Source organism: Hemiscyllium ocellatum, chromosome 3 (assembly GCF_020745735.1).
Source record: "Hemiscyllium ocellatum isolate sHemOce1 chromosome 3, sHemOce1.pat.X.cur, whole genome shotgun sequence".
Taxonomy (NCBI): Eukaryota; Metazoa; Chordata; class Chondrichthyes; order Orectolobiformes; family Hemiscylliidae; genus Hemiscyllium; species Hemiscyllium ocellatum.
The window spans coordinates 79,729,666-79,751,654 of NC_083403.1; the positions used below are offsets into that span (position 1 = coordinate 79,729,666).

A 21,989-nucleotide genomic window follows, 5' to 3' on the forward strand; every position below is an offset into this window, starting at 1 on the left:
GTTCAGGGAAGAAAATATCCAGAGTTAAGATATCAGCAGTACCTGTGTGAACCCATCCAATGTTTACCTAAAAATAGCTCCAGCCTTTTGTTTTATGAATTCGGTTTGATTAACAGCGGTTAGACTTTGTAAACTTGTGGAGAATCAAAGTCTCTTCTACAAAAACATTCTGTATAAATGTACTGATCTGCTTTGTTGCTTGTTTTCAGCTCAAATGCAATGATTTAATTGCTAAAATATGATTTTCTCTCGAAGCTCGTCAAAAACAAGAAGACCATAGTACTTTTACTTGTAGTAAGTTTCCTTTAGATTGAAAAATACTTTTCATTACACAGGCTTTGTCTCAGGAAAAAGCATCTGGGATCAATGTATTTGCTGCTCTTCTCCATTCACATCTTGCAGGACGAGTTCTAAGGATAAGGCATTTCAGGAATAATGTAGAGCAACCTCTCCTTGCACATGATGATGAGTTTGACTTTAATTTTCAAGAATTTCGCTATTTGAAAGAGGAAAGAGTTCTTCAGCCGGTATGGAACTTATTAGCTTTGGTTTTAAAAACTTGGATTTATGTAGCAATGAACTCAAAATGAACAGTTTTCATATGTAACAAAACAAAGTATTGAATATGAAAAGATATGAACTGACAAGACAGTGGGTGTTTGAACAAAGAATCTCTCCCCTGTTAAAGGAATTTCCTGAGGAATTATTATTAGTGATTGGGGAAGAGGGTACAAAGTCGACAGAGAGGAAGCTGGAGAAACTCTGTACATCTGGCAGCATCTGAGGAGCGTGAAATAGAGTTAACATTTCATGTCTGGTACGACGTTCTTCAGGAAATTATCTCTGTTTCTCTTTCCACCTATTCTGCCAGACCAGTTGAATGTCTCCAGTGTTTGCTCTGTTTGTTTCAGATTTCTAGCATCTCCAGCATTTTGCTTTTTTTTTAAAGGGCTACCTTGTTCCGTGATTAGGGTAAAATGTGTCTGGTTGGAATGGCCCACGAATAGCGCCAATGACTGCCCTTGCTAATCTCTGTACTGCTGAGAGTACAGTGCCAGAAGAGCATTGACACCATGAAGGTACCAGCAGCGGCTGCCATTGCAGCAGATACATTGGTTTTCCCTGAAGCGGCTGCAATAATATGCCTTCTGGATGGGAGATGCCGAGAACAGCAAATAACTGCCAGCAAAGTAATAAAATCCTCCAATATCTTACAACTTAACTTCCAATTGTGTAAACAATTTAGCTGGTTTGTTAGGCTCTGACACAACAGATGCCCATGTGCCTTTGGAAAAATATCAATTCATTGCCAGATGAGGGACTGACATTTTTCTTTATTCTTTTTGTGCGATGTGAGCTTCACTGAAAAGGTCAGAATTGGTTCCCCTTCTCTCATTGTCCTAAATGGCTTACGTTGCAGAGCAGCTGAGAGTCAACACATTATTGTGCATCTGGATTTTTATATAGGCACGACTGGTAAGATGAGAGATTTCCATCAGTGAACCAGATAACATTTCAAGGCAATTAGGGTCAGAAATGTATAGCACGGAAACAGAACCTTTGGTCCAATACGTCCATGCCGACCAGATAGCCTAAATTAATCTAGTCCCATTTGCCAGAACTTGGCCCATATCCCTCCCAATCCTTCCCAATCATATAACTATCCAGATGCCTTTTAAATGTTGTAGTTGTCCCAGCCTCCAGCACTTCCTTTGGCAGTTGATTCCATACACTCAGCTCCCTGTGCATGAAAAGGTTGCCCCAATGGTTCCTTTTTAAATCTTTCCTCTCTCACTTTCACCAATGCCCTCTAGTTTTGGATTCACCTATCCTGATGAAAATACTCTGATAATTCACCTTGTCCATGCCCCTCATGATTTTGTAAACCTCTGTAAGGTCACCCCTCAATCTCTGAAGCTCAGAGAAAATAGCACCAGCCTATTCAGTCTCTCCCCATAGCTCAAACCCTCCAACCCTGGCAACATCCTTGTCCATCTTTTCTGATTCCTTTCAAATTTCACAACATCCTTCCTAGAGCAAAGTGAGCAGAATGGAATTTGGTATTCCAAAAGTGGCCTAACTCATGCCCTATGTAGTGCAATGTGATCTCCCAGCTCCTATGTTCAATGAACTGACTAAGGAAGGCAAGTATACCAAACGCCTTCTTCACTAACCTGTATACTTGCGACTCCACTTTCAAAAAACTGTGAATTTAAGGTCCTCTTGTTCGGCAGTGCCCCCCAGGACCTTACCATTAAGTATATAAGTCCTGTTCTGATTTGCTTTACCAAAATGTAGCACCTCACATTTATCTAGATTAAACTCCATTTGCCACTCTTCAGCTCACTGGCCCATCTGAGCAATGTCCCACTGTACTCTGAGGTAACCTTCTTCGCTGTGCTCTACACCACCAATTTTGGTGTCATTTGCAAATTTACTAACCATACCTCCTATATTTGCATCCAAATCATTTATGTAAATGACAATAAGCAGTGAATCCAGCACCAATTCCCGTGGCACACCGTTGGTCACAGGCCTCCAGTCTGAAAAGCAATCCTCCACCACCACCCTCTGTCTCCTACCTTCAAGCCAATTTTGTATCCAAATGGCTAGCTCTCCCTGGATTCCATGTGTTCTAATCTTGTTAACCAGTCTACCATTTGGAACTTTGTCGAATGCCTTAGTGAAGTATAGAGAGTATCCACTGCACTGCCTTCATCAATCTTCTTCGTAACTTCTTCAAAAAACTCAATCAAATTAGTGAGACTAACATACATAAACCCACATTGACTATCCTTAACCAGTCTCTGCTTTTCTGAATACGGGTAAATCCTGTTCCTCAGAATCCCCTCCAACAACTTGCCCACTTCTGATGCAAGGCTCACTGGTCTATAGATCCCTGGCTTTTCCCACAACCTTTCTTAAATCATGGCACCATGTTAGCCAACCTCCAGTCTTCTGGCTCTCAATGACACACACATCTCAGCAAGGGGCCCGGCATTCATTTCCCAGCTTCCTACAAAGCTATAGGATACACCTGAACTGTTCCCAGGGACTTATCCACCTTTATGCATTTTAAGATATCCAACACCACCCCTTCTATAATATGGACACTTTTCAAGATTATTATCCTATTATTCTTACAGATAATTGAGATCTCCTTACAAATTTGCTTCTAATTTGCCAGCTATAAAGGTGTCGACAGTACAATCCCAATAAGGTGCTCATCTCTTTCTGATTTCTCGGTTGATCCAAATAACTTCATTGGACCTGGACATATGCCCTGGAATATCCTCCCTAAGTACAGCTGTAATATTAACCCTCATCAAAAATGCACCCCCCCCACCCCATCTCTTACTTCCCTCCCCCCCCTCCCCCCCTCCTCCCCCTCCCCCCCCCCCCCCCCCCCCCCCCCCCCCACACACACACACACACACACCCCTTTCTATCCTTCCTAAAGTTTTTGTACCCTGGAATACTAAGCTGTCAGTCCTGTCCATCCCTGAGCCATGTCTCTGGAATTGCTGTGATATCCCAGTCCCATGTTCCCAACCATGCCCTGAGTTCATCTGCCTTACTGCATTTAAATAAATGGAGTTTAATTTGTCAGTCTTACCTTGTTCTTTGCTTTGGTCCTGCCTGCCTTGACTATTTGATCTGCTCATTTTCCCAACTGCATTAGCCTCAGACTGATTCATTTTCTCGTTATATCTCTGGATTTCACCACATAACCCCACCCTAGTTTAAACCTTCCAAGGTGACTCTAGCAAATCTTCACCAGTATATTAGTCCCCTTTCAATTCAACCAATGCACCCCATCCCTTTACAGGTCACTTTCACCCCAGAAGATCTTCCAATGATCCGAAAAATGTGTATTCTTCTCCCCCGCACCAGCTCTCCAGCCACGCCCTCATCTGCTCTATCTTCTTATTCCTATTCTCACTAGCATGTGGCATCATGGATAATCCAGATATTACTATCCTCGAGGACCTACTTTTTAACCTTCTGCTTGATTTCTTTATTCGCTACTCAGGACCTCTTCCTTTTCTCTTCCTAGATTGTTTCTACAAAAGTGTAGAACAACCTCCTGCTGGTCCTTCTCCCCTTTGAGAATATTCTGTATGCTCTCCTCAGAGAAATCCCTTAACGTGGCACCCGAGAGGCAACATGACACTATTCTGATATCTCGTTGCCAGCCACAGAAACATCTGTCTGTGCCTCTGACGAGAGAATCCTCTATTACAATCGATCTCTTGGAACCTTGCGTACCCCTCATTACAGTACAGCCAGTCTCAGAAACTTGGCTGTCAGTGCAATATTCCCCTAAGAGTCCATCACCCTCCTACATTTTCCAAAATTGCATACTTGTTTGAGATGAAGATAGCCACAGGAGACTCCTGACTACCTCTCCTACCTTTCCTAGAGGTAACCCATCTACTTGAATGTACCTGTGGTTTTTCTACCTTCCAGAAACTGCCATCCATCATACCCCTGGCTCCTATAAACTCCTCCCTGCCTCTAACTGCTGCTTCAACCTATCCATGTGATCTGAAAGATTCACAACGAAACACACTTCCTGCAGACATGATCATTGGTAATGTGGAAATTCTCCCAAAATCTCCTACATCCTATAGGAAGAGCACATGAAGAGCACATCTGCTAAAGGCTATCTTTGCACCTTACCAATCTACAATCCCAGAAAATAGCACAGTTGACTGCTCTTAAGTTATTTTGGTACCTATGTTTTATATTTTAAAAAACTTTTTAATCTAGACACAGTTCTCAGTAAAACATATTTTAAAATTACCCTACTCACAATAATAAATTTACAAAAAGTATGATTAGATTTAATAAACCATTTAGCTGTTCCCCTGCTGTTAGGAGCTCCTGACAATAAGCTTCTCCAAAGTCAGCTGTGAAATCCGCTGTTTGAAGTTTTGTCCAAGAAAACTAAACAATGTCCAGAGATACATAAAACAAACAGCAGAGGCAGTCAGCTGTGAAAGTTCACTGCCTGGTGAGACAGCTGTGCAGGTTCACTGATTCTTTTCTTTCCACCTCCCACACGGTCTCTGATCACTCTCATGTTTTGATATTCTTTTGCTAAAGTTCCAAAACAATGCAACAGCTTGTAAGCAGTCATTACTGCTTCAAAATTCAAGGAAATCAGCTCAAACACTGAAGAAACCTCAAAAAAGGAACTCTAACAACCAAAAGTATCCTATCCTCCATCTTAGATTTCCCAGAATTCCAATACCTTCATGAAAACTAATATTGAGACTAGCTTTCAATTCCAGATTTTTTTTGTTTATAAATTTAATGTGTTGCTGTTGGATTTGAATCCATATCACCAAAGCATTAGCCTGGGGTTTTGGATTATGTTACCCTAATGAATGACCCACCAATGTCAGATGTGTAACTGTTATCACCGGGAGTGCATAGAGGCAGGAACAACTTTTAACTTGAATTTCCATTTATAACTTTGATTTTCTTATTCAAGTTTATGTTAATTTCTAGGTCTTTCGTTTAAATGTCAAATTACACTGTGTTCAATATTTTTTATTGCTAAATTCACTTTCATGTTTAGAAGTGCTTACACTGTTTTACAGGGCGATAGTTTAGTGACTGAATGCCAATACAATACTACATCTCGCAGCAATATGACATGGGTAAGAAAATACAAAATTGCAATGTGTTTGTTTTGTAAGAAGTTTATATTCTCTGATTAAACATCACTTGATCATCAGTTTTAATGTTTTACAAGAAAATAATTTTATCAGACAGCATTTAACTGCAGAAAGATCTGCATCAGATCTTCTAGTTACTTCTAATAAAATCAGTTGGCTTCAGAGTGAAGTTCTTTTAATGATGCATGGACTATGTTGTTATGTTGTATGTGTAAAATTAGACTGATATTTCTTAATATATATTTCAAATAGTTATTCAATACAGGCTAAAAAGTGCACTTTCATTTTCAGGAACTGTAACCAGAAAGGGTAAAAAATAAAAATAATAATGATAGTTGATTCAATTTGATTTCATATCTGTTTGATTTAGTCAAAGTGCCAAATGGATGTTAAAGAGCAAAAAACCAAAAACAGCTTGCTTTTATGTAGGATCTTTAATGTAATAAAACATCCCATGTTGCTTCAGAAGCATTACAAAGCGAAATGTAATACCACACCATATGATAAGATATTAACACAGATGAACAAAAGCTTGGACAATGGGATAAATTTCCAAAAAAGAGTCAGAAAATGAACATTAGGTAGAAAGCAATATACCCTTTTACCAAAATGAGCTGATGTGCTTAACTGCACAGGTTCTTTACATTTTTTGCATAATCTTGCAAACACAATAAATTAAGCACCATGTTTGAGATTTTATTGGGATTGTCTGGGTTACAAAGCAACTTAAAGGAAACATTGATTGAGAGGTGGCGAGCTTTATGGAGAAAACCACAGAGCTTGGGGCTTATCCAGATCAAAGACAGTCACCATTAGATTGTTTCTGAAGCAATCATCCCAACATCCACAAACGAAGCTGCATCAGAACATTATCCCAACGAGCCAACACACACTGCAGCACAGAGGAACTACGCAGTGCAGAAAAAAATCACCAAGACAGTGCATTCAAAAAGAATGGGTATCCAATGAATACAGTGCGTTTATTTCTTAGCAACAAACCCCAATAAGCAGACAAAATACATCCAGAAACCCTAGCCACTTTCTCCTACATCAAAGACATCTTGGAAATGACTGCCAGACTACTTAGACCCCTTGGCATCATGGTAGCCAACAAACCCACCAACACACTAAAACAGCAGCTAATGAACTTGAAAGACTCTATACAGACAACAAGCAAAACTAATGTCATTTTGTTCTTGCAAGAATTGTAACAAAGACTACATTGACAAACAGACATAAAACTAACCAGCAGAATACATGAACATCAACTAGCAACAAAACGACATGATCCTCTTTCACTAATATCCTTACATAGAGATAAGGAAGGACACCACTTCACTGGGACAACACATCTATCCTCGGACAGACCAAACAGAGATTTACACGAGAATTCCTAGAAGCATGGCATTCCAATCGGAACTCTATCAACAAATGCATTGACTTGGTTCCCATTTACCACTCCCTGAGAAAAAGAACAGGAAATTACATCATCACAGGAAATGACATCACCAACCCAAGGAAACCTAAACACATAAACAGAAAGTGGGCCATACCACCAGTGTTTCATCAGGAGGCTCACTGATTATGTTACCTAGTATGATGATGAAACATCTGAAAAGGAACATTCCAGCTCAATGAGCAAACCTACATCCTGAACCAGAAAAGGTGAAATGTGGGTGAAAATTCAGGAGCAGAGAAACTGAAGCAAGGGAGGAATTGGGCAAATTAAGGAAGTGAGAATAAACAATTTTAGTATTGGAGTGGTAGATGACAGCTTTCATGCAGTCTGGTCCAGTCTCTGATAGTTGACAGGAGAAAGAATTGAAATGAGTGGTGAGAGAGCAGAGTTTGTGGCAGAACATAAGATATCTTTATTCTTCCCAATATTTAATTGGACAAATTTTCCAGTTAAAAACAGAAAATGCTGGAAACACTCAGCATTTCAGACAATATCTATAATTTTAAAAATAAGTTCGCTTTTTCAGTGCAATGATTTTTGATCAGGACTTTTAAAGGGAAGTCTTTATATATTGTCAATGCGAGTTTGAATGCTTTGATCATTTTTATGATCACTTTGTCCATATTAAAGGTTGCAGACGTTGTTATGTGAAGATACCAATATCTTGTAATCATGGAACAAAATAGTAAAGCTTTACTGTCTTGCCAGAAGTGCACGTTTTGGAGCTTCAGTTACCCCCACCCCATTAAACCATTTTCTAAAATCTTAATTTTTTTCTTCTGGAACTATTCAATAGATAAGGGTGTGTTTCCAAGCTCTGTCAACAGGAAACATATGAAACTGCCTTCCCCTTTGAATTTCCTTTCCACTTCATAGGGAAATATGACAGTTCTATTCACTTCTTGCTCTCCTGTAGACGCCCCTTCAGACAGGTAGGTATCTGGAAAGAACAGCAACCAGACTTTACAGTAGGAACTGTCATTTCCAGAGAATCAAGCATCAACTTTCACCAACCGTACATGTGAAAATCTGGTACTTGCTATCCAGAATGCAATGTTCCTCAAAAATCTTCCCAAGGTGTCATCTTACCATCTGATTCCCGTTCCAAATACATAGAAAGATGTGAAGGTACTTTACCTGTTTTATTCTAACAAACTAAATCCACCAGAAAAACTTAGATCTTATCCATTCCAATTTAACTAGTCTTTTAGAAATGTAGTAAGTCTCAATTACTGCCTGCCATCTCTCTGACAGTAAACATTTATTTTAAATGTGGCACCTCCTTGTTTCAGAACTTAGATTAATGTTGGAAATGTAAATAAAATCTTCTAATCATCTTTCTCTAATCCCATCTTTCTATCACCTCCATTTTGCTTTCTGTACTTGACATTGAATTTAGTATTTTCATTAAAATGTTTTGGTTCTGACTCTGCACTACCTATTAACAGTCCTATAATCTGATTGGTGAAGAAAGTAACGATACCTGTTCATGGAGGAGAGGTTCCACATGTCCTGTAGAGGGTGCTGTTTATGTAGTTGACTGCCATGAACTTCCAGTAGAAGTGGAAAGTCTGCATGCAAGTGTTATAAACGACGTGTACTGTACCATTTGTTCACTAGAATGAAAAATTCACCTTTGATTCTTATTATTTGCATTTTCAGGCTGCACATAGCAATAGGAAAATCAAACTTTGGAGTTAGCAGTCATGTCTGCCAGGTCTATCAGAGCTGGTTGGATGGAACAAAGTGCGATAATATTGCACACTATATTTATACTTTTATTTTACTTATATACATTACACTATAGCCATTTAATTTATTCAGGTACTTATATAGATGCTGTCCTAGCTCCCTATATTATAAAGTTACATTGATGCAATGATTTTATCAGTACTTTGCCTTTGGAGTCATGACAGGTGGAGTGGGCACTTTAGCTGTGTCTGTATCATTATCCTTGCACCTTTTTTTTGAGATGACTGAATGAGTGCTGGAATTAATCAACTCATTTCACAAAATATTTTGATTCTCAGTTCTCTTTTCCCTCTGGCATATGCTCCCAATCCCTCATGGACACAAATACATACATGCTTCCTGTCATGAAGCTTCTAATTTATTGCAATGGTAGTTACAAAACTAGTCATATTTGTTATCACGCCGTGGTGGTCAGTGTCCATCTTTCAGTCCTGCCAGTAAATGCTAATAGGTCATGCTATTGTGGTATCACAGACAACCTTATACCCATATACACTTACAGTAGAAGCATTTAGAGAATAGGAACATTCACTGAATTTCCTCAACTTTTATTAGGATTTTGAGAATACCCGTAGTATTTGCATTGACAGTCTAACTAAGACAAATAGAACTCAGTGCAGATCCCTGCACAAAGTGTGCGATTTTTTATTTTAGAATGCAATTTTTTAAAGAAAGGGTTTGTAGATCTTTTATGGCTGGCCAGCAGTTAAAACCATATTAAATATTACAATGGGGAAAAAGTCTCAGTCCTCTGGATTGTTCTGCATGAGTTAAGTACTGGTGTAAGTTAAAGTAGGTAAGTGATGTGCAAAATTTCTGGATATACAATAATGAAATGACAACAAGCAAAACAAAATTGTTCTTTTACAGGGCGGCCTAAGCACAAGAGATGAAATGTGCTTGTCATACCTTCTATACTACCCTAAAATAGATCTTTCCAGATGCGAGAGTCTTCCTGAAATACTTCCACAGCTGGAATTTATTGGAGTGAGAGAAATTATCCAACCTATCAAGTAAACATATTTTCTACTCTTCTCTACTGTGTGACCAAAACATCTACTCATGAAAGATTATCACAAACCTTTTCTAAACTTTAAATATTTTTTCTCAAACAGCTTAGCTCTGATTATAAATCAGTGTCACATAAATAACCTTGCATTTCAAGCAATACATTACAAGACTGTGAGGCAAAAATCTCAAGAAGCAACAAAAGTCTGTACAGATTTGGAAGATCAAATCTGCCTGACAAATTTCTCAATGATTTTGAAAGTTTAATTTCCCCTCATGGTTTATTTAGACTTTCAAAACACTCGCAACAGAATTGAAGTAAAAGCCATACTATTTCAGATAGAACACATTAAAGAGACAAATGGCAAAATAAATCTAATATTGACAAATGTAACATATTGTACATTGGGTGAAAAGAGATGTATTGACTTAGTATGAAAACAGACTTGTTGCAAGACGCAACAGTCACAGTCAGCAAATCATACAGGTCTTAGTCATGGGGACTAAATAGAGCAACAGTGCCTGCAACAATCTGTGAACACGAGGGCAACCACAATGATTCTTATTCATCAGCCCTATTCACAACTCACTTTATTGCTGCAAGTATTGCTACAGGAAGGAAGGTGTTCTGTTTGCTGACAAAGTATTCCCAATTGTAATATCCTCTACATTGGCATGATTGATTTTAAAAAATATCTGACTCAGTGATTGCAAGCTCTCAAACCTTCCTAAGCATAGGTGCAAGAGACATAGGTATTTGTGTGGTTAGAAGCAGCAGTGCTAACCACTGAGCCAGTGTACTGTCCACACAGCATTTCACTGCCAACTGGTAGGAAGGCCACAATGTACGTCCATACGAGGAAGTCTGGTCGATGGAGTGAGCAGAATAAGAGACAATTTTATTTTGCTGGCGCATTTAAACATTACAGGCTATATTCTCCCATTTATTTGGTAAGTCGTTTTTCTGGGGAATTCCACATTTGTCTAGTCATGACTCAGACGATTTTTTTTCACTCTTCACCTCACTAATTATGCAACCAGTGTCCTCTTCACATAATTGTGCTGTGGGAGAAGTGAGATTTTTGCTGCCAGGACCTGCCAATGTACAAGTTGGTGGCACCATACTTATAGCCCAGCCATATACCACTTCACATTGCTGCTGGCAGGAACTAGCTTACACAGTATCTACTTCAGAAACCAAGGTGTCTCAAAGGAAAGCTGGGCCATGGTGGAGATTGTGGTAAACAGAACGAGCATCCTCTACCCAACAGGGCAAGGCAAGTTTTGCTCTTAATAAGCCAATGCAATCTGATTACCATGGGTCAAGGATTTCAGTATCACTTTATAATTGGGCCCATGAGCCAGATTTAACATTGAAAACAAAGGTCAGGGAGTCCGACTTTGCCAGGTTAGGCTTACAGTTGTTTGCAGCTTTTAAAATAAAACATAAGAGAGAGATAGCGGAAAGTAACACTTTTGTAATCAGCAGAGGAAAAATAAATGACTTTGTTAGCTCCCAGACAGAATGCTTGTAGACTATTGTTCATTCACTGAAGAGAAGGAACTAGAAGGGATTTAAGAACCTTGGTGAGGTGAGGAGGAATCATAGCCAGAATGGTTCTTGCTGCTGGAAGTTTATTCAGAAATTCTCACACTGGAGAAATGTTACTTTATGTACTACTGTCAATTGACAAAACTATAAATATGAAATAAAACTCATTTTTGGCTGTGGAATATAGGGTAGGCTTTTAAGACACAGTGAGGACAAACATGCAGGTGACATCTCAAACTGACATTTTCTGTTGGTTTCCACTTCTGCAAAATAGTGGGTTAAAGCTGACTGTTGGAGGTTGACCAGAATGTTCTAGTTCTCTGATGTCATTGGGAGTTGTAGTTGCCTGGAGATGGCCTTATGGTAGCAGATATGAGGAGTGTTGTCAGCAAGTTTAGAGGTCTACCTACCTCACCAGTCTCCAGATGCACTCATAAACCACCATGTGGAAGAAATACTTTGAGTTAAATTTTAAAATATTGGAAAATGGACCTCTGACTTGCAGCACAATGTCTTATTTTGCAAGACCAACCTCTACTCCTACTGAGCTGGGGTTTCATCTATCCCTTGTCTTTAATTGGACAGTAACCATGTCATCTTGCTAGTCACTGACCTATTCAGTCAAAATCACAGATGACTAACTGTTCGTCAATCAGTCAGGCTTCTGACCCCCATTTGAGTGTGAAGGTAAGGTTCCGAAATCTGCTGCAAAACTCCAGCTCCATACCTGACACAAAATCCAGAATGGAACTGTGCTAGAAATTATGAATTTTCTTCTAACAAAAGAACCCGAGCTTCCAAAAGCTGCGAGCATCCTAGGTCAAAGGCAGGCCCTTTATGCAAGACACAAAGAAAATGGAAACTTGTGGCAAGCCATCAGAAAAAAAATTCAATATACTAGTGAGGTAATGAAGAGCACGAGTTCTGTTATTTGCAAGAAAAGGAGGAAGATTGAGCTTTGGCCATTTGGTAGCGAAACAGCTGAATTGAGTGACAAAATAGTGAGTTATGATTTCGACAGCAGAATAGAAAACACCAGATTCAAACTTGCACAGATGCAAGTGTAGCAAAGCCTTATATTTAATCCAAAGGCTTAGATAATGATCTGGAATCATGAGTTCAAATCCCTAGAATGCCAGTAAAGAAATTTAAATTCAACTAGTTGAATAAATCTGGAATAAAAAGCAAAAAAGGAGCAATAATCACAAAAGTGCCAGATTTGTGTCAGAAGCGTATCTGGTACACCAGTGCCTTGGGTAGGAAATCTGTTATATTTACCCATTGTGGTCTGTGTGTGGCTTCAGATCTATAGCATTATAGTTGACTGGGAAATGGTCTAACAAATCACTCAGACAGGAGTAACAATGTGCTGCTCCTAAAATGAGAGAAAAAAAACATCTACAATGGCACAAACCACTTAAGAATATGATTTCTGCAGACTCGTTCTTAAGAAATGGAAGAATCTTATTTCTGTGTACAAATTGAATAAATTACATTTGATGTGAGGAAATAAATTTTGTAACCAATTGGTCTAATTTTAAAATTCATCAGTAATATTTGCAAGCAAGAGCTGAAATGCTTTCCAGTTGTTGTTTTTTTATATGATTTAACATGAACTGTTTCTTCCAATAGATTAATCTAGTGAATTACCAGAAAGGAAAACTGACTAATATAATCAGACATTGGATTGGAAATGGATTTTATCCAATTTCTACTAAACTACAACAAAATGCTGGCAAATGGGATTAGGTCAGATTGTGATGCCTATTGGGCATGACTTAATTGAATTGAACGGTCTGTTTCTGTGCTGTATGAATCTGGTGACTCTAATAGAGAAACAGTGTTGCACAATTCATTTTGAAATATTTATTTTCTGCATCAAGGACGTGGCCATTTATCATCAAAAGTCCCAAGAAATATAAGGACCTTTCCTTCACTGAAGCCATGAATAAATTTCAATGGTCTAGGAAGAAAGGAAGAGAATTTAACAGCCTTGTACACAGCATTGAAATGAATGTTAGATGTTCTAAGCATAACGAAGAGGAATGGCACGTAAGTATAAATTACTGACTCTGAGTATGGGGAGGTTGTGGTGCAGCGCAATGTCACTATGGCACAGTGGTTAGCACTGCTGCCTCACAGCGCCTGAGACCCGGGTTCAATTCCCGACTCAGGCGACTGACTGTGTGGAGTTTGCACGTTCTCCCTGTGTCTGCGCGGGTTTCCTCCGGGTGCTCCTGTTTCCTTCCACAATTCAAAAATGCAGGTCAGGTGAATTGGCCAAGCTAAAATTGCCCGTAGTGTTAGGTAAGGGGTAAATGTAGGGGTATGGGTGGGTTGCGCTTCGGCGGGTCGGTGTGGACTTGTTGGGCCGAAGGGCCTGTTTCCACACTGTAAGTCTAATCTAAAAAAAAATCTACATTTAAAGATGTGTCAAAATGAAATTCAGAAAATAATGTTTGATACTTTGAAGACATTTTGCTCTTTCATATTTATGTAAGATTTAAACAGAAATAGGATGAATTGTCAAACTTTTTCAGGCTATTCACTGTAGGCAATTAGATATTGCAGCCATAAAGCAGATTTATAGTTTAAGTAAACAGTTACAGGAAGGGTTGTAGTCCATACTAAACTTCTAATACATTGAAATGAGACTCATTCCTAATAAAGTCCATCAATTGGCAAATTAACCTGGTGTACAGCAGTAAAACTATTGCAATATGTCCTATACAGCTCTTTACACATTGGTAAAGATCTGTTTTACAAATCAGATTCAAATAGGATGCCAAAATTGAAATTGTCTGGTTCACCCTTAGTGTCAGCAAGAGGAATCAGACATGAGCACAGGAACAGAATTTGTGGAGAACTTTGAAGGCAATTACTTCCAAATTCCTAATATTAAAGGGAAAATTTCCTTTCGTTCTCAATACTGGGTATGTTACATGTAGCTGGCCAAGACCAAGGCTGTTGAGAGAGGTGGTTGTAGGTCGAGTGGGGCATCATACAATGTGGAACCTGATGTGCTTTTAGCTGGAGTTACCAAAGAGAAGCATTTAGCTGAAACAGTGCAAGGATAGATTGTTAGATCTAAAGGTCACATTGCAGAAATTAGAAGCTATCACTGCATTCCAGCCTTGTGCCAAGATGATATATATGATGATGTAAGATTTAATCAATGTCAGCCACTATGCAGGCTCAGTATTCAGACACAAACTAGCTGTTTTCACTTCCTGACTTCTTAGTGTAATATGGAGGGAGAAAGCTGATACTGGATATTGGATTTCTGTTTGTTAAATCCCAGGAAGCACCTCTGGTTCATGTTTATTGATGGTCCTAGTTGGACCAGCAACAGGAAGATTACTCAATCTATCACTGACCGCCTACAGATTGCACTACTCAAGCATCAGCAGTATTTTGGTATACCTGTGAGAGTATCGAAATGTTGCCTCTTACCCCAATCTCTGTGCACAAAGTTTCCATTTGTTCGTGTACATATTCTTTATTAGCCAGACAAGAACTCTGTCTGGATCCCTCCTTTCCTTAATCTGGGACCACTCAAAAATGAGAGATGCCCACGTGTGCCTTCGATGCTCATTGACCAAGTAATGTTATATTAAAAATAGAAATAATAGTTGTGCTGACAATTTTAAATTGATACAAGTGGCAAGGTTTAGTTCAAATCTTGATTAAGACTAATTTTTCCAGTGTTTTGCCTCTACTGCTCAGAGTGGCTCATCTTGTAATTGAGAAATTCAAGATAACCTGCTTGTTTACAAATGTTTTTAATAATGGCAAGGACTGATTTGGCTTTCTGAGACTTGTGGCCAGAGAATCTGCCCAACCATCACCTCCACAAGTTGCACTTCATTATCACAAGTCAACTTACCAGAATTTTTTAGCTGAAAATATAAATACAGTAATATTGCCGTTATTTCCATTCAGCTGAATGAGGAGGCAACAGCCTAACTGCATCTCATCAGTACAAAATAGCTAAAATCCAGTCTTTGACAACAACCACATTTCCTTTCATATGAAATAGCATAGTATAATGGTGATCAGTTTTTTAAAATGTTGCTAGAATCCAAATCATGCTATTTGCCTGTAGTTCTAACCCTCCTGAACTGATCGGTGGATTTGCATAGATTGGCATTATTTAGTAAGTCATTTCAATATAAGAATGGCAGTTGAGTGATGACTATACCTGCAGAAAAGTTCAATTCCAAAGATTACCAACTTTATTCAAGAATGACTATTGCCACACAGCTATCACAGTGTGCCTTAAACCTTTCCTGTCCTTGAAGTAAGCTAATTAATAATAGCATCATTGCCAGTGATGTGGATGTGCTAGTGTTGTTCAGAGCAGTGCTCTGAAAGCTAGTGTTTTCAAATAAACCCGTTGGACTATAACCTGATGTTGTGATTTTTGATCATTGCCAATAGCCAACTGGTTAACCTATTTTGGCTCATAGCATAGTTGCAGCATCACAGAAATACTTGCAATTTTGTGCTCCAGATTTTCCTGTTAAGGTCTGTGTAGAACAATATTTTCCATGGTCAGAGATTTGTAAAAGGTCCTTTTTTTTTTAAATATAGGTACATGGCATACCAGTATCACCACCATCACTGAATCCTTGGGAACCAAAATCGGAAATGGAGCCAGTTACCTGTCGAACAGCTTGGCAGTATTCAGATCCACTCCCTGTACTTTTTTCATTAATCTTACATATTGTTCTTGCTACAGGAATCTAATTTTTTTGTATAAACTTAAGCGTACTATACATTTTCACTTTTAAACTCTATGCTGAAATTGAATTTGCACTGTCAAATCACTTTCATCTTTGAAAGATAATCCCTTTCAAAATTATAAGTTACAATTTTGATAAACATTTTTGCATTATCATTTCAATGAATCTTGGGACTGGTCAAGCATTACCATGTTTCTGTTTTTATTAAAAGACAAGAATCTCTTCAGAAACAAGAGTGCTGCCAGATGTTGTGAATTAGGGCCTTTTTCCTCCTGGAAAGGATGACATCACCATGACTATCATGTGTTTCACAGCTGTATTTTAAATTTTCCTTGACAAATAAAATAAAATACATGTTTGTGAGCCAAAATTTCCTAGTTTTTTTTTCTATAATTAACACAAGATTGTGCACAAATTACTCCAGGATGTGTGATACACACTGACTAGTTTAACGGCGAAAAAGCATGGAGAACATAGTTAATATTCCCATAATTTAGGAATACTTCCTATCGGAAAGATGTTGTGAAACTTGAAAGGGTTCAGAAAAGATTTACAAGGATGTTGCCAGGGTTGGAGGATCTGAGCTACAGGGAGAGGCTGGGGCTATTTTTCCTGGAGCGTCGGAAGCTGAGGGGTGACCTTATAGAGGTTTACAAAATTATGAGGGGCATGGATAGGGTAAATAGGCAAAGTCTTTTCCCTGGGGTTGGGGAGTCCAGAACTAGAGGGCATAGGTTTAGGGTGAGACAAGAAAGATATAAAAAGAGACCTAAGGGGCAACTTTTTCACGCAGAGGGTGGTATGTATATGGAATGAGCTGCCAGAGGATGTGGTGGAGGCTGGTACAATTGCACCATTTAAGAGGCATTTGGATGGGTATATGAATAGGAATGGTTTGGAGGGATAAGCACCAGGTGCTGGCAGGTGGGACTAGATTGGGTTGGGATATCTGGTCGGCATGGTTGGATCAAAGGGTCTGTTTCCATGTTGTACATCTCTATGACTCTATTAGATATTGGATAATTGATATTGCAAACAATCAAACAACAAGTATGAATTGATTTGTCACTGGTACTACTAATACTGAGACACTGTTCAGAATTGATCTCCCACTGGAAAATTGGCCATACTTCTCTGACCTTGCCTGAAGTACATCAGAAAGAGATCTGCCGAGTTGATTATTTAGCATCTGATTTAGGAACAAGAATATCACGGTTGTACCATCAGGCAATCACTGATATTACAATCTACATAGATCACCTGAGGTGGCTGTATACATTAACAAAAATATCTGTATTTGGCTGATCATTGTGTGATTACTTACTTCAATCAAAGTTAACTTAGAAATTAATCTGGATCAGTGTCAGAGATGCAAGTTGAACATAAAAAAAAATCCAATGTACTATTCAGAGAATTAACAAATTGTATATTACTCCCAACCCGAAGATGGGTGTTCTGGTTGCACAGGGTGTACAACAAAGGCTTACCATGATTGATTCCTAAAATGGTAGAACAGATGAGAGACTGGAACAGTTAGGATTATATTCACTGGAGTTTAGAAGAATGGGGTGGTGGTGGGAAATCTCATAGAAAATTATGAAATGGTACAATAGCTAACACATCCAACAACAGATCAGGAGATTGTAGATTGGACTCCTCCCTGGTTGATATTATTCCTGCGCCACACCGAGATAATGTCGAGGACCAGAGGTGTATGTAATTTCCGATTAAAAGGTCACATTTAAGACCGAGAGGAGGAACAATCTCTTCTGCGGGTTGTAGATCTGTGAATTGTTTAGCTAGATAATTAACTATATTCAGACTGAGATAAATAGACTTTTTAATCTGTAAGGGAATCAAAAGTTAGTGAAAAAGGCAGGAAATTGGAGTTGATGATTATCAGATCAGATATGATCTCATCTAATGGTTAAGCAGGTTCAGTGAGTTAATAGCTTACCTGTGCACCTATGTTTTATGGTCTTGGAACTAGACAGATTAAAAAAAGGAAGCATATTTCCAATGACCAGGGATGCCAGAATCAGGGATCATATTTAAGGATATGAGTGGGCCATTGGGATAGATGAGAAATTTCTTTATGCAGATAGCAATTCGCCTGTGGAATTCTCTGCCACAAAAAGCAATTGCAGCCAAAATATTGAATGTTCAACAAGTTTGATCTGGTTCTTACAGCTAAATGGATGAGCAGGTATGAGAAGAATGCAGGAAGAGGGCTCCAACATGGATGATCGGCCATGATAACGCTAAATAGTGGGACACCTCCTATTTCTGTTTCTAACGACAGTGCCAATAATCATTTATCTGAAACGTACTGATGAGCTGTGAACAAATCTTTAGATCTATTTATAAACTTTGAAAATCCTTTCTGGTCAGCACCATACACTGATGATGACTTATCTACGATGTACCTTGGATGGCTGCAAGAACAGTGGTAAAAAGGCAGCTGCTCAATTGTTCAGTTAATAATTTTGACAATAATAATCCATACAAACCAGGAAGATGCATTGTGTTTAGTAAGAATTGCTAGTTGAACCAAGAACTTAAAAGGGTCCTGGAAATGATCCTTAGATTTCAACATTCACATGGATACATCACACATCTGCAGTTAATATTTTTAGCTACCATATGTTTATGAAGAAATGCATGATCCTATACGAACACAGCTGAATTTTCCTGTGACTAAGAAATACACTGTGGTAAATTTTTAACTTAATGGGATCAGTTTGTTTGTACACAGCTCCCAAAAGGGACAATATGTTGATCGTTTTAAACTGATCATGTCAATACAAAAGTACATCTTTATGCATGGAAGAAAACTTACTAATTGATATCAATGCAAATACAAAAAAAGTTTTTTAAATCACTTTTCATTCTTTGAGCATTTGGGAATGCACCTAACAAATGGAATTTTCACCAATGTGGTAACTCCAGAGAATTTAAGGTCAAAATTAACTAACCTAGGAAATTATAACAAAACATCTAACACACAAGAGACCTATTAAATGGAGACCCAATGGAAAACATTTATACCTTTAACACTGAAGAACAGGGTTTCTGTGGTACTGACAAATGCAATATTAGGCATATTGCCAAACACCTTCAGAACAAAAGAAACAAGAATTTTAGATCATCAATTTGTTTAATTTGGAAAACAAATACATAATTGCATGAAAAAACTAGAGTGTAAACAATTTAATCATAAAATTGAGTTAAAACAAATAGATTGCAGAAATCAAAATTCAGAGACTTAGACGTGTGACTTAGACACGACTTTGTAGAATTTCAATTCCTAAAATGATGCATAATTACACTGAGATTTTATGAAAATATCATGACTGTAGATATGAATTATCACACACAATCGCCTACATATACTTGACCCAGAAATCACATTGTTCTGCTATTTCATTTTGGCTGCAATCTAAACCAAAACATTTCTTAAATTTCACCCTGCTGCCAATAACAATGAATTGGTTGGATTGTAGTATATTGCTAATGTAGTTCATTTTAATGAGAATGTCTACGAGTTAAAGAAAAAGTATCAATTACTTAGTAGGCATTCTGCTATCACCTATATAGCATAGTAGGACATGTTAAGAAAGGCCCACAAGATTGCCAAATCATCAACTGTTAGGATTAATTTTAAAATGTTGCAATAGTTATCTTCTGGATTTAATTGCAAAGTATAATGCCAATTGAGGTCTGACCAGGAAGTTGGTGAAATGACCCTTTATTTCTCTGAAGAAAAGCTGGGACAAATTAAGGTAAAATCACTATAGCCTTAACAGATCTTAGGGCTGCTCTCTCAACGAAGACAGATGGCTGGTGCTGGTTTAACCCGGAGGGGAAAGTTTGAGAAGGAGAATCCTTCACAGTAACCTCAACCTGGTGCATCACAAACTAGCCGTCCAGCCAAATGAACTAATCCAAACCCTCAATGCAATATTATACTGGCAAAAGATAAAACTGTTAGCCAATGAATGGTTTGCCTATGATATTTGCACCACAAAAATTAAATAACTGTTAAGAGTGCCTTAAATTTCACTTCGAAGGCTATAGCAACTTAGGGCACTCAAGTGGTAATGATCCAATTTTCACTTATGTAACATTAGCTAAAAACAAAAGCAATTTTGTGATTCAAATGGAAGAGAGAAGTAATACTGTTATTAAAAAATTCTCATCCTGGAATTCAATTCACTTTCTACACTTAATTTTTGTATGATCACAAATATCAGTTTACACAATTGTGAACGTGCATAGCTTACATTTTTGTCTACTTAATTCAATTATTGGATAAAGCACTTTGACAGAGATCAATTCCTGCAAAAGAATGCTATTAGGTCATCTCCTGCCATTGGAAAACCTCTATTACTAATGCACTTACTTCCAGCAAATACCAACTATATTGTGATGCCTGGAAGCATGTTGTAAGTGGGAGCAATAGACCTCATGGCTGAAATTTCTTCATAATCTTAGCTATTCGAATCTATTTTAGACAGGATCACCAAAGAGAATCAAAACCAATAAAAGACTATTGCAAATTGTATGGTCCACGAAGTTCCCCATGTCATTGGTACAAGTTACTTTGACTGATATTTGAGGTGAATTGCTCTATCAATCTTTTACCCCATGTCTAATGCCCAATAGATTATCATCTGTTCTGTGGTAGGTTTGTGATCTTAAGGGCGAGTTATAGAATAGCGAGCATCCGAAGAAGAACATGAAAGCAATCTTGTGCTGACTTGAACCAGGGTCACATTTGAGTTGCTGAAGTAATGTCCAAGCTGTGGGAAGCTCCAAATTATCAGGACAATTGATATCACCTTAAAAGATTAGTTAATCAAAGTGTCCTTTATTTATCGCTCAGCATCAATTAACACAGATGTTGATGCAGACACACTGATGTAACGATGGAGACACTTTGTCTCATTTCAACCAATACAGGCAAATACATAAACACAGTAAATACAAAGCAAAGTTTTAAATTGTGGATGATTCCAGTTAAAATGTTCATCTGCGTTTGCCTGCCTAAAATGGCTGACTAAGGAATAAAGTTTTGTTTAGATCAATGGCAATACGATTTGTGCTTTGTCCTTTCAATAAAGGATCACACAGTACATCGGGTTATAGCATTAATAATCTCCTAGGATTTCTGGAATGCAAAAAAAAACCCAGCCAAGCCAAGGAATTTAACAGAATATTTCATCTGCCTGACTTACTTAATCAACTCTCAGATCAAGGACTGAATGTGTAAGAAAGGAAATTATTATCCAGCACTGTTCAAAGTTTACAACACATTTTACCAATTTTAACTGGAAGTTTAGTGGCATTGAACCTTAGACACTGGCATGAATATCTAATGAGTTGGAAAAATCTGGTTCACAATTTATACATTTTAGGATATAACTTTTAGGAATATAACTTATGGTTTGAGAACTGGAACTTTTCAATGAAAGTTAAATGATAAACCCAAAGCAATTAACAGTAAGTCTGGAGCCACATTGACTCAAGGTGGCCAGAGTTAAAAAGGTAAGACTTAAATACGTAATGCTACTAATAAGTCTTAGAAGCCTTGTCCAATGTTGTTACCAACAGAAGTTATTCATAGAACTTCCTAAAATCAAGGAAATCTTTGGAATTATAAGAAGTAGCTAATCTGCATTTCTCCCTCAAATGAACCATGTGCAGATCTCATTGCCCTTACAGGCATTTCAATTGGATTTTGAGGGAGAAATAAAAGAGCTGAAATACTCTAACCTGAAGCTAGT

At 38.1% G+C, this 21,989-nt stretch overlaps 1 protein-coding gene across 1 annotated transcript in view; it reads left to right on the plus strand.

Moving 5' to 3' along the window:
* The window catches only part of moxd1 (monooxygenase, DBH-like 1), a 91,554-nt gene extending 74,981 nt beyond the window's left edge, over positions 1 to 16,573 (plus strand). Inside the window, exons 8-12 of the mRNA XM_060821228.1 lie at positions 336 to 527; positions 5,610 to 5,669; positions 9,769 to 9,911; positions 13,342 to 13,510; positions 16,052 to 16,573. Coding sequence (XP_060677211.1) covers positions 336 to 527; positions 5,610 to 5,669; positions 9,769 to 9,911; positions 13,342 to 13,510; positions 16,052 to 16,207 — 720 coding nt within the window. The 3' untranslated portion in view covers positions 16,208 to 16,573. The remainder of the gene's footprint in view (positions 1 to 335; positions 528 to 5,609; positions 5,670 to 9,768; positions 9,912 to 13,341; positions 13,511 to 16,051) is intronic.
* Positions 16,574 to 21,989: the final 5,416 nt, after the last annotated feature.